This window comes from Grammomys surdaster, unplaced genomic scaffold (genome assembly GCF_004785775.1).
Source record: "Grammomys surdaster isolate TR1022 unplaced genomic scaffold, NIH_TR_1.0 171, whole genome shotgun sequence".
NCBI classification, from domain to species: domain Eukaryota; kingdom Metazoa; phylum Chordata; class Mammalia; order Rodentia; family Muridae; genus Grammomys; species Grammomys surdaster.
Genome location: NW_021604619.1, coordinates 1,066,550 through 1,078,605, shown reverse-complemented (window position 1 = coordinate 1,078,605; position 12,056 = coordinate 1,066,550). Strand labels below are relative to the sequence as shown.

The 12,056-nt window shown below is 38.4% G+C and overlaps 1 protein-coding gene across 36 annotated transcripts in view; it reads left to right on the top strand.

Annotated features, from left to right (window-relative positions):
* Rims1 (regulating synaptic membrane exocytosis 1) overlaps positions 1 to 12,056 on the top strand; it is a 481,904-nt gene that overhangs the window by 414,382 nt on the left and 55,466 nt on the right. For 21 of the 36 annotated variants that reach the window (XM_028767193.1, XM_028767198.1, XM_028767197.1 and 18 more), the window contains one exon: positions 5,817 to 6,052. The exons of 10 other annotated variants lie outside the window; for them this stretch is intronic. In XM_028767193.1, the coding sequence (XP_028623026.1) occupies positions 5,817 to 6,052 (236 nt within the window). The remainder of the gene's footprint in view (positions 1 to 5,816; positions 6,053 to 12,056) is intronic. 5 more of the 36 variants (XM_028767218.1, XM_028767214.1, XM_028767207.1 and 2 more) reach the window with 1 other exon arrangement.

The following is a 12,056-nucleotide window of genomic DNA, read 5'->3' as shown; positions in this document are numbered from 1 at the left end:
TCTCTCTCTCTCTCTCTCTCTCTCTCTCTCTCTCTCTCTCTCTCTCGTATCCTTGGCTTTCCTATAGCTAGTTTTGTAGACCAGTCTGACCTTTAACTCAAAGACAACCACCTGCTTCCCTACTTCTATCTCCCAAGTGCTGTTATTAATACAGATGAAATGCTAATGTTTTAATTTATTCCTTAGGAAAAAATGGCAGGATTAGAGCTTGCTTTAAGGTGATCTCAAGATGTGTGTAATTATATACACAGGCACACAAGCATGCTCACACAATCATGAGCATACAATCATTGCAGAATATAAAAGGATGGCTGAACTAAAAGATTTTAAATAAGCATTTAAATCTGGATCATGTGATCTAGGTCAATAAAAGCTGGATCTACTGCCTTATCATCTGTGCTACAGTAGTGACTTCCATAGCCAGTTTCTGCAAAGTGGTAGAAACAAACCTGACATTAGTCAGTACAAAAAAGGAGAAAGGTGGAGCATGAACAGAGGATGCCTGGAAGACAACTCTTAAAATGTAGATGGAGTGGAGCTGACCAAAAATGTGGCTTTTATTGGACTGCATAGGTGACTTATATCATGGGGTATTTGAATGTTTATGGATCATGTTTTCACTTCCTGCTTGAAAATTGAAAGGGTATATCAGATTTGGAAAGGCATACATGGTGTGCTAAGTATCAGATCAGACCTTAGTATTATCAATACAAAATATGAACCATGGGACTAGCATGTAGTAAGACTCCAAACAGCTTCATAAAGCAAAAGTCTTTGACATTTATCTTAAAGGATCCAATTATGCACTAATGATCGGATTAACTTTTTGATTGAAAATAAATTTTATTTTATACATTATGTTTTGATTATGTTGACCCTCTCCACTTTGCCACCCATCAGAATCCACACTCCCTCCTTCTCTTATCAGAATGTACAATATAATAATATAAAATAAAAACAAACCAGAATACTACAAACAGAAGAGAACAAGCCAATGGAATGTATAAGAAGCATATATAGATGTAGAGACATACACATTTGCACATACAGAAACCCTATAAAAACACAAAAGGGAAAATCTTAATATATACACAAAGGACATGTAAAGGGATAGAGAAGCCCAGACAAAGTATTATGAGGCAACCTCCAAAACTGTCATCAAATTCACTTTGTGTTGGTTATCTGTGGTTGGGCACAAGTTCTGGCCTTAAGAGTGGTTTGTATACCCACTGAGACTACATTGGATCAGTTTTCAATCAGAGAGAGCTTCTGGGTTAGGGACAGGGTCATGTGTCTACTTCACCTTTCAGCACCAGATTTCTACTTGATCTACACCTGTATCTCCCCTGTACATGTTGCCATTGTCTTATGAGTTCATATGTATGTAAGCCCTAATGTGCTGAGAAGGCTTTGTTTATGCCATACCCTCTTTCTGTCTCCTTTTCTGTAGGGTTCCCTCAGATCCAAGGGGAGGGATTTGATGGAGACACCACACTTTCTTCACTGAAAATAGGTTTTCAATTAAATAACTCAGTAAATTAAATGAACATGTATCTGTGTTCTTCTTAATTATATCCATGAAATGGAATACAATTATAGTTCTCAACATTCATTAAAAAATAATTCATTGCTTCTTAGCCTTTTGGCTAAGGTCAAGTGTTCCAAGTTCTGAGTGTTCCAAGGTCTTTGACTGTCTGCCATTGTCCATTTGTGGGTCTCTGTATTTGTTCTCGTCTACTGCAGGAAAAACAAAACAAAACAAAAAAAGCTTCTCTGATGAAGACTGAGAAGAATGCCATTAGGGGCCATTTTATTTCTATATCCTTTGGCAGATTCGGATTTGATCATCCCCTAGGTCTCTATTCAGGTCTCTATTCTAGGTCTAATTTCAGGTTCTTATCCACCTGAGCATATTGGGGACTTTAAACTGAATCAGATATTGATTGGTTACTACCACAAGGTTTTTGCCACTAATGTAGTAGTGCATCTTGCATGCAGGTCTCCATTGTAGATCAAAAGTTTTATAACTGAGTGGAATTTGACCTTTTTCCTTTGGTAAGGTGATCACTTGTCAGTAAGGGCAAGGCACTGGCTAGGGAGGCACCAGGTTGATTTTACCATGTTCAATGAGTTGGATAGTTGTTTTCGTCAGTAATGCAGGCTTACCATCATTTTTGGAGAGCAACAGAAGCTGAATGAATAAAGGGAAGAAACGGGGCAGGATGGTGTAGAAAGTTTATTTCTACTAAAGTGGTGAACTTGTATTGAACCAGACCGAATATGTTGGTAGGCCAATTGAGCTGAAAAGCCTTGACCTCTCTCACTGAAAATCATATTTGCTCCAAGACTTTTAGAGATCTATAGACATATTTATGTAAAAACTATTGTAAGCATCTAAACAAATGCTTTGGATTCCAAGGAGAAATAATCTTAGATTGTTTTACACAGCTATCTACTGTAACTTCTTACTGCAGACCTCTCAAACAGTAACTTTTGCTGCCCACATTTTTGTGATTCTAAAACCATTTCTCAGCATTGCAAAAATATTGCATTGTTAAAATCAAATATCCATGATAAAGTTTTGAACCCTCCCAGCTCATCTTAAATATTTTTACATTAGGGCTGTGCTAGGAGGCATTTGACTGTAACTTAACACTTCATCATGGCCTAAAAGAATGATACTCTGAGTTTCAAAGTAATGCTGTTGGCAAAATGACATCTTATACTTGATCCTAGCTAAAAGTCCAAGGAGAAGTAACGTTAGTATTTTTTCATGGAAGCTGAGAGCTATAGTAAAATTCCATTTATGTATATAATAAGGACAAGGCAACCCAGTTAGGGGAACGGGATCCATAGACGGGCAACAGATTTAGGGACAGCTCAGCTCCAGTTGTTGGGAGACCTTTATGAAGACCAAGTTGCACATCTTCTACATATGTGCCAGAGGCCTTGATCCTGCAAGCATCTTTAATAAAAGTGATGGAGCTGAAGATAAGGCTCAGCATATGTTTGCTTCCTACTCTTCTGGTTTGTATATGATATAGATCTTACACAAAAAAATCTCTTACTCTAATTCTTCACCTACTATACCTTACTAGGAAATAAAAAATAATCAAAAGAGAGACTGAAAAACCAACGATAGAATGCGTTAAAAAATACTAATAAGTAAATAGGAAGATGGCTCAGCTGATAAACTGACTGACACACAAGCATGAGGAACAGAGTTCGATACTCGTAACCTACGTAATAAACCAGGAAAGGTGACTTTTCAGTCCCAGAGATTGCAAGGCAGATACAGGCAAATGTCAGCTCTCTGGCTAACCAATATAGGCTAACTGGTGAGCCTCAGACCCCAGTGAGAGACCCTCTCTCCAAAAGGAAAGCTGAGGGCTCCTGAAAAGGGCAATGTAAGGTTGACTCTGCCCTCCATCCACATGCATGAAGCCAACTGATACAACCAACTCTGCTTATTTCTTAGTTATAAGTGTCTGATTGAGGGTGGATATATTTATGACTGTGAGGACTGATCTTGGAAGTTTATATAGATCCATCACAGAACTGAGCAAGTCAAGTCAGTAGTAGAAAATGGAGATAGTGAGAGTGTTTCCGAAGAGAAGATAGAATCATAGTCCATTCAAATGATGAACTAACGAGCACACAGAAGAATTTAGTGATAAGAGTTATTAAAAGAGAAGTATTAGAGTTGGTGTTTATCATTCACTTTTTCTTACTTTTATTGAAAATATATTCTTTTCTTATATAATAGATTCTGATTATAGTTTCCCCTCCCTCTGCTCTTGACAGTTTGTCCCCACGTTCTTTCCTCTATGGATCTACTTCTGTCCTGTCTCTCGTTATAAAAGAACAGGCTTCTAAGAGATAACAACCAAACATGACAAAATGAAATATAATCAGATGGAGCAAAACCTATCATATCAATGTTGGGTATGCTACCGAACAGAAGGAAGAGAGTCTCAAGAGCAAACACTAGAGTCAGAGAACCAGTCAGGGGTCCCATAAAAATTCTAAGCTAAAAGCTGTAATATATACATGGAAGACCTGGTGCAGACATATGTTGAACATGAGCTTGGTATTTCAGTTAGAGTTGTTGGTATAGACCATATACACACATCAGCTTTTGACTAGTCATGTGTAAATTTTCTCTTTAATGTTTGGAAAAATAGCCTACAAAAGATGAAGTTTGCAAATGATCTAAGACTTTTTTTATAAATTAGTTGACCACAAAATGAGAGATGACAATGCCTTCTCACCCATTGGGGACAGTTTCAGCTCAGTAGTAGAGTCTCTGCCTAGTATGTATAAGACCCCAAGATTGACCTTAACACCTCAAAGACGTTTTCATTTTTGTTGGGATATTGATGTTGTCCAATTAAACCAGTGCAGAAAAAGATTAAATGTTCCAAATTTTTCTCATCAAAAGACAGTCTTGGTTTTTAATATGAAATTCCTGGGATTCCAAAGCCCAATAGTTTCTAGTCTTTCTGACCACCCCCCATTCAATCTTCCCAAATTCATCATTGTGTAACTTCCCTTTAATTTAAATACCATTATAGAAGTGACCACAAATAACTCGCACAACCTCACTGGCTTCTGTTTTATTATTTGCAGAAATCTTAGAATTGTTCTGAATCACATAAAATATCAGTGTAACTATCAACTAACTATCTGTGTCACCTCTAATGTGTACTTGAGATTGCAAACCAAGATGGCAAAAACCTGAAAGGACAAATATTTGGGGATCACATAGATTGGTTGTTATGATACTGTCAGAATTCATATGAGTCAGAGCATTATGGGTTATTTATTCCCAGCAACAGCACTGGCGATATTTCTCTTTACTGTTTTTAAAGATTTATAGCTTTGAGCCAGGCATGGTGGTGGATCATATTAAACTTTGATTGCAGCACTCAAGAAGCAGAGTCAGATGGATTGCTGTGAGTTTGAAGCCAGCTTATTCTACATAGCAAGTTCTAGGCCAGTGAGAGCTACAACATGAGACCTTGTCTTTAAAACAAAACAAAAAATCTGTTTAATCCGTGTTCTGCAAACATCTTTCCTTATTTATTTATTTATTTATTTATTCATTCATTCATTCATTCACTTTACATCCTGATCACTACCCACCTCCTCCTGGTACTCCCCCCACACATACAGTCCCTCCCACCATTCCCTCTCCCCATCTCCTCTGAGACTGTAGGAGGCCTCTCCTGGGTATCCCTCTACCTGGCACATCAAGTCTTTGCAGTGTTAGGTGCATCCACTCTCTCTGAGGCTAGACAAGGTAGCCTAGTTAGGGGAATGGGATCCACAGGCAGGCAACAGACCCCGCTTCAGTTGTTGGGGTACCCACATGAAGACTGAGCTGCACATCTGGTACCTATGTGCTGGTGGTCTTAGTCCTGCAAACATCTTTAAGAAAAGTGATGGGGCTGCAGATAGGGCTTAGCAGTTAAGAGCACTCACTGCTCTTGTCGAGGACCCAGGTTCAATTCTCAGCACTCACATGACAGCTCACACCTTCTGTAACTCCAGGTCCAAGGGTTCTGATGCTGTCTTCTGACTCTCATGGGCTCTTGCTGCATGTATATTGTCTCTTGCCTTCATCCATGCACATAAAATAAATATTATTTCAGAGACAAAAATGATGTGATCTGAAAACATGTATAGTACTCAGCTGGCTCTTTCACCTAAGAAAACAATGTGCCTGGATTATTTCAGGAAAATTAGTTCTAGAGTTTCAGTTATGCTGACCTGTAATTTATGGATGCGTATATGTTTTTACTTTGTAAATATAGTTCATTTACCCCCAAAATGCAAGGCAGACGGATGGGGACCTCAGGAAGAGCCATCATCAAGAGCACCAGTGTAAGTGGAGAGATATATACACTGGAACATAATGACGGGAGCCAGTCGGACACGGCCGTGGGTACCGTCGGAGCCGGTGGAAAGAAGCGGAGGTCCAGCCTGAGTGCCAAAGTGGTAGCCATTGTGTCTCGGAGAAGCAGAAGCACATCGCAACTCAGCCAGACAGGTGAGCACAGAGCTCTCCACCCCCCAACTCGTGGGCTGTGTCGGAGACGCAGGGGTTGTGGTCTTCACGTCAGAACTTGAGATAGAACTGTGTGTGTACTTGCTTTCTCTTTTACTGTTTGAAAAAAAAATCTGCTGAATGCATGGTCTTTATTTTTCCTTCTATGCAGCTCACCGAAGAAGGTATTGTTGGTTAGCTTATAAAGCTATCAAATATTCTCCTTTAAGTTAAATATATATATAACCAAAGTCATGTTTACAAATATGCAAGGAAATGCAAAGAAGTGTTTGACATCTAAATTGGTTCATCCACAAGAAAGGCAACACGATTCTTATTTCCAAAATGTTCCTTAACACTCATGCACGCCTTCGAGGCGATGAGTGCCCGTACTTTTTGTGGAAAAGGTCAGTTGTGCAACTCGAAGTATATAATCTTCAAGGCTCTGCTTGGATGCACTTGAGCTCTGTTATGGTTTCAATGCGACAATGCAAGTGAAAACCCAGAAGCAGTTTTGACTTTAGAAGAAATGGGTCAGTGGATTTATGCAAAGGTTGTTTTCATATAAATGTGTGCTTCGGGCATTTTTTATGGAGTCAAATCTAAAGAAATATACCCTGAGGATGTGTTTGTATGTACACACACCCAAACAAGGGGGGGGCGCTCATGGATTTTGCACTTCAAAATACAATAAAGCACTCATTAAAATTTCATAATATTTGATTTTACATATTGCATAAACCATCACTATGTTCCTATTAGGTCAAAGCAAAGGTAAAGGAAATTGTGAAACAGTTTAACTTGTCAGTTTGTTTCTCTTCCTGTTATTAGTGTTTTCTCCTTAATAACAATGTCCCTGTTGTCACAACACTTACTTATGTAAGAAGGCTTTCACAGAATCTCAAAGCTCACTCAGCTTTCTAGAATAGCTATTTTAAACAGTATTACGTGGGATGATGTTGACAAATAAGTTGTAAGACTTTTTCAGCCATTTGAACCACTAGAGCATGCAATCTATGGCTTCAGAACTGTGTCAGAGACACCAAGGAACAGAAAGTACCAAGATGGTTTAGCATCCCAGTAGGATAAGTTCCTGTTTGCTGTGTTTATAGGACAACCGTTTGTCTGCCTTGGTGTTGGTTTTTTTTAAGAAGAGTAGAGCAGTTCCCCTGTGCGTTATTTTGTTGTGGCAAGTTTATGGTGGTTCTTCCTCCTCTGTACCTGTCTCCATCCTTATGCTCTGCAGCATAAGATATGGAGAGAGGCTTTGGCTATCAGATTGTAACTTGGGCTAGGGAGATGGCTCAGCTGGGAAAGAATGGTACTTGCAGCCAAAGCCTGATAACTCAAATTTACTCCCTGGTACACACAGATGGAGCGAGAAAACCAACTCTAGATTGTTCTCTGACCTCCACTTGCATGACCTGGCACGTGACATCTCTGTGCATATGCAGAGACACACAGGAACAGACACAAAAATTTAAAAAAAAATTCTTTTGAGACAGTGTCTCTCTACATAGCCCTGGCTGTCCAAGAACTTACAATACAGACCAGGATGGCCTTGCACTCACAGAGATCCACCTAACTCTACCTTCCAAGTACCAGAATTAATGTGCACCACCATGCCCAGCTAGTTATATTTTTATTGAAAGAAAAATGTGACCACTTGGATTAGGTGGAAATGTCCTTAAATGCCATGTACAGAAGCCTGTGTTGCCTGTGTGAAATGATACATAATCCCTCCTCTGCCCTCTCTCTCCTAATCCCTGTTCCTTCTTCTCTTCATGACTTCCTCCCCTTGTTAGTTCCTTCATTATGTTAGTTCCTTCATTAGCTGAAAATAATTTTCTTAAACTTGTATAGAAGCTATCCAGGTGCAGCATCCTAGGTTTTAATAACTTATATAGAAACACTTCCCTTCGCTTCATTGGTTTAAATTTGATTCCAACTGTGGTTATGTGTTGAGTTCCACATAATATCTACCTTACAAGTAATGTGCACTGTTAATAATGTTACTAACTTATATGAAGTACGCCGCTTTGTGAGATTTGGTTGCAATAAATAGGTGAAAAAAGCATATTGGAATACAAAGAGAAGATAGCAAAGACTTCTCTGTCTCACAGCCTCCCTTACCTCTCTGCTCCCATCCCCACCAGCAGATGGTACTAGGCAGCCTCCTATGAACTTTCCAGATATCACATTTTACAATTTTCTTTAAGAGTATTACTTATAAATTATATTATTTTTATATTTTCATATTTTATATTATTATATTATTATAAATTAATAAATAAATTTTATTTATTTTATTTTATTGATTGGTTTTTTTATTCCTTTAGTAATCTTCCCTTAAATATTATCTGGATTTCACCACAAGTGACAGATGTTGGGAATGCTCTGCTGTCATTCTTGTGACCTCAGACCAAGCCTGCCTTCCCCAGTTCCGTCCTGTGCTCATGGGTCCCTCTCCCTCCCTTGGGAATGATATGTTGTCATTCCTATAGAGCTCACCAAAATTAACAATATTTTTCTTCCAAGCGGTCTCTTTATTTATTATTTCATGTTTTACTTCCTCTATTAATTTATACTTCTGAATTCTTTATCGCCCAACAATTAAGGCTTCCTTTTTATTTCCTCTTTAAACACCTGGAATTTCCTCCATTTCTCAATTTTTAACCCACCCTTTAAGGAATATGGCAGCTCCTTTTATAATTAAAATACTACTCATTTCTTCTAAACCCTTCTCCAGGGCTAGTATTCCCCATTCCTTACCCAGCGTGTATCAAGCCTAGGATTACTGATTTGATTTTGTTGTTGTTGTTGTTATAAAATAAAACCACTAACATTTGACTAGCGATGAACTGCAGAGAGCCTCCTGGTAGAGGAAGAGTTATGTGAGAATTTGTAATGGAGTGAATTGATCAGTGGTTCTCAAAAGACAATACATATTACTAATACCTGAAAACAACCTGGAGCTTGTATTTAATATACATCTCTAATTGCTTTTACTGTAGAAATCAGACTTGGGTGTAGGACTCGTTGCAGCTAGCCTGGATCACAGGTCCTCACTGTGTGTTGTCACAGATGACACAGTTTCAAAAATGTGAAGGACCCAGAAGTGGAATTTAGCCCCATCAGGAATGACTGGCTTCAATGGCATCATTTACTGGCTGTGTTTCTATAACAACAAATATACACAAATGAGTATGTTGGATCATTGTTCACAATCAAGTAAAATTTCTTTTCAAAACTACCAAAATCACAGAAAATGTATATAAATACACAGTTCATTTACTTTTGCATACATTATATTGCAATTTACAGTTAATACTTTTAATATATATTTGTGTGTAATTAGTTTATATGTGTTACTATAAATGATATCTAATTTTTATATAATGTGCAATATATGAGTTTTGATTCCATAAGTAATTATTCTGATAGAATATTTTGATTTCTAATCATATTAAAATCACCCCTACAACATTATCTAAGATTAAAGTAGAAATAACTTTGAAGAATATAGTATTTTAAATTAGCAGAATAGTACAAACGGGGGGGATTCTAAATAGTGTCTCTAGGTAACAATCATGCTTAATGCTTTCTGCTAATCAAATATAACTAGAAACAAAATTTCAAGGAATTAAAAAAAAAGAAATGAACATGATCAGAATACAGTTTAGTGGAATACAAGATGCCATCCCCAGGGAATGATAGGGGTTAAGGAAAGGAGACAACATGGGAAATAGGGTTGGAAGCAGCAGGATCTGGGGATGAATGGAGGATAAAGAGCAGTAGCAAGGAAGTTACAAGCTTGAAGAGAAGCTTGGTAGTGCTACAGGAAGTGAGGAAGGGATAACAGGGGACCCCAGGATTTAGGGACTGAGACATTTCCTCTGACTTCCTTTTACAGGGAAAAATGAGGGTAAGTGTAGAGGATGTCCCCAGTGTGGAACACGCTTGAGCACAAAGGGATGCTCACCCCACCCTCCTTCTTGTCCACCTCAGTTCTCTCCACAAACATCACCTCACACACACTTCCAATCTAGAATCAGGATGGTGATCTCGTCAGGGATGAAGGAGGCAGGATAGGAGATGCTGTGTGGTGGAGTGATCCAAAGTATGGGGCAAGAGTGAGCATCCTGGGGGTGAGCCAGAGCCATCTCCATCATCTCTGAAGTTTGCTCATCCAGATGAGTTCGTGGATAGAAAACTAAGCAACAAGGGGTGATCGCAATGAATTTCACTTCTAAAAGTTCAGCAGTGAGGAGTAAAGATCAACTGTGGCGAGTCTTCATCCCTTCAATTACATCATCACTTTCTAGAACATTTTTAATTCACCATGCTTTGTAACTGAGGAAGACCTTGCGTGCTCTCTCTCTCCCTCTACCCTCTCTTTTGTAGGTATAGGTATTGTTCAGATAGAGAGGAAACTGAATATATTTTTCAGGATGCACTGGATAAGTTCTCAGTGGAGGGAAGAAAAGTTAAAGTCCACGCAATAAAATAATAAACAGATAAAGTCAAACTTCCAGAAGACAGAGTTGATGTAAAGAAACATATCACGTGATCTATATTGAAACCTGAATGAACTTGAGTCATAGATGCCCTTGGTCAGTGTTAACCTGGTGGTAGACAAATGTGGGAATGCAGGGGTAGGGGGATTTGCAGAATTAAGTAGTACAGGTTACATGTGATGGTCAATAGCTGTCTTAGTCAGGATTTGTATTCCTGCATAAAACATCATGAGCAAGAAACAAGTTGGGGAGGAAAGGGTTTATTCATCTCACACTTCCACATTGCTGCTCATCAGCAAAGGAAGTCAGGACAGGAACTCACACAGGGAAGGCGCTTGGAGGCAGAAGCTGATGTAGGGACCATGGAGGGACTCTTGAGTTCATATTGTTGTATTCTTTACAGCTATGAGATAAAGTCTAGTAGGACTTATACAATGAAGATGATGTTTTTTTAATGTACTGATGGCACAGACGCTAGGGACTTGAGTATGATGAATAGATTTCCTACCATTCTACACTCCCAGCCTGGAGTCTAGACTCATAAACTTACTTTTCAAATTCATCTGTTTTGTATTGCTATTTACTATTTAATTTGACTCTCAGTAGACTAAATATTTTTCTTACTGGAGTAAACCAATGCCCTGCCCTTGAATGCCTATATTTTTCAATCTTATTTCAAATATATATATCTTAAATATGTCTTTATCTTAAATATGTTTTTAAGGCTCATTTGTTTATTTATTTATGAGTACACTGTAGCTATCATCAGACATGCCAGAAGATGGCACCGGTGGTTGCTGGAAATTGAACTCAGGACCTCTGGAAGAGCAGTCAGGTCTCTTAACTGCTGAGCCATCTCTCTAGCCCCTTGAATATTTTTTTAAAGGACTTTAAATTTACTCTTGCTAATTTATCTCTTTGAAATTAAATAACAGTTCCATTGTAATCAAAAGAATGAAACATTTGAGGAGGTCCAGGAATAAAATAAAACAATAACCACTGTTCATTATTCTATGAGAAATATCTCAGTAAATAAATAATGAAATATTCTAAGAAGTTCACTGTCAATTTATGGATGTGTGATCTCAAAATTGGTTATGCAGAGTTTTTGATTTCCCACAACATAGTGGTGACCTCTCAAGATGAAATTGTAGGTAGGAAGTCACAGAAATGCCTGTGTTCTACCAAAGAAAGTGAAAGTATAACTCAGACCTCCTCAGGAAATAACATTTGACTTTGTTGATTTCCCCACGAGGTCAAGGAATCATTTTAAAAGTCTCACTGTCCCTCGTTGGAAATTCTGCCTGGAAACCATTGAGAATATTAAATCCCCTTTTACTAATTTTTATTCAGTTTTCTTCCCTGGGGGAAGAGAAAGCAAATTACAAAGTAAGTTTTGTGAGCTCCTTCCAAGAGACACACTTCTTTTACCTCAGGAAAATACAGTGCTCTGCACCACACTCTGCTGGTGCTTCTTCTGAACAGCCCAG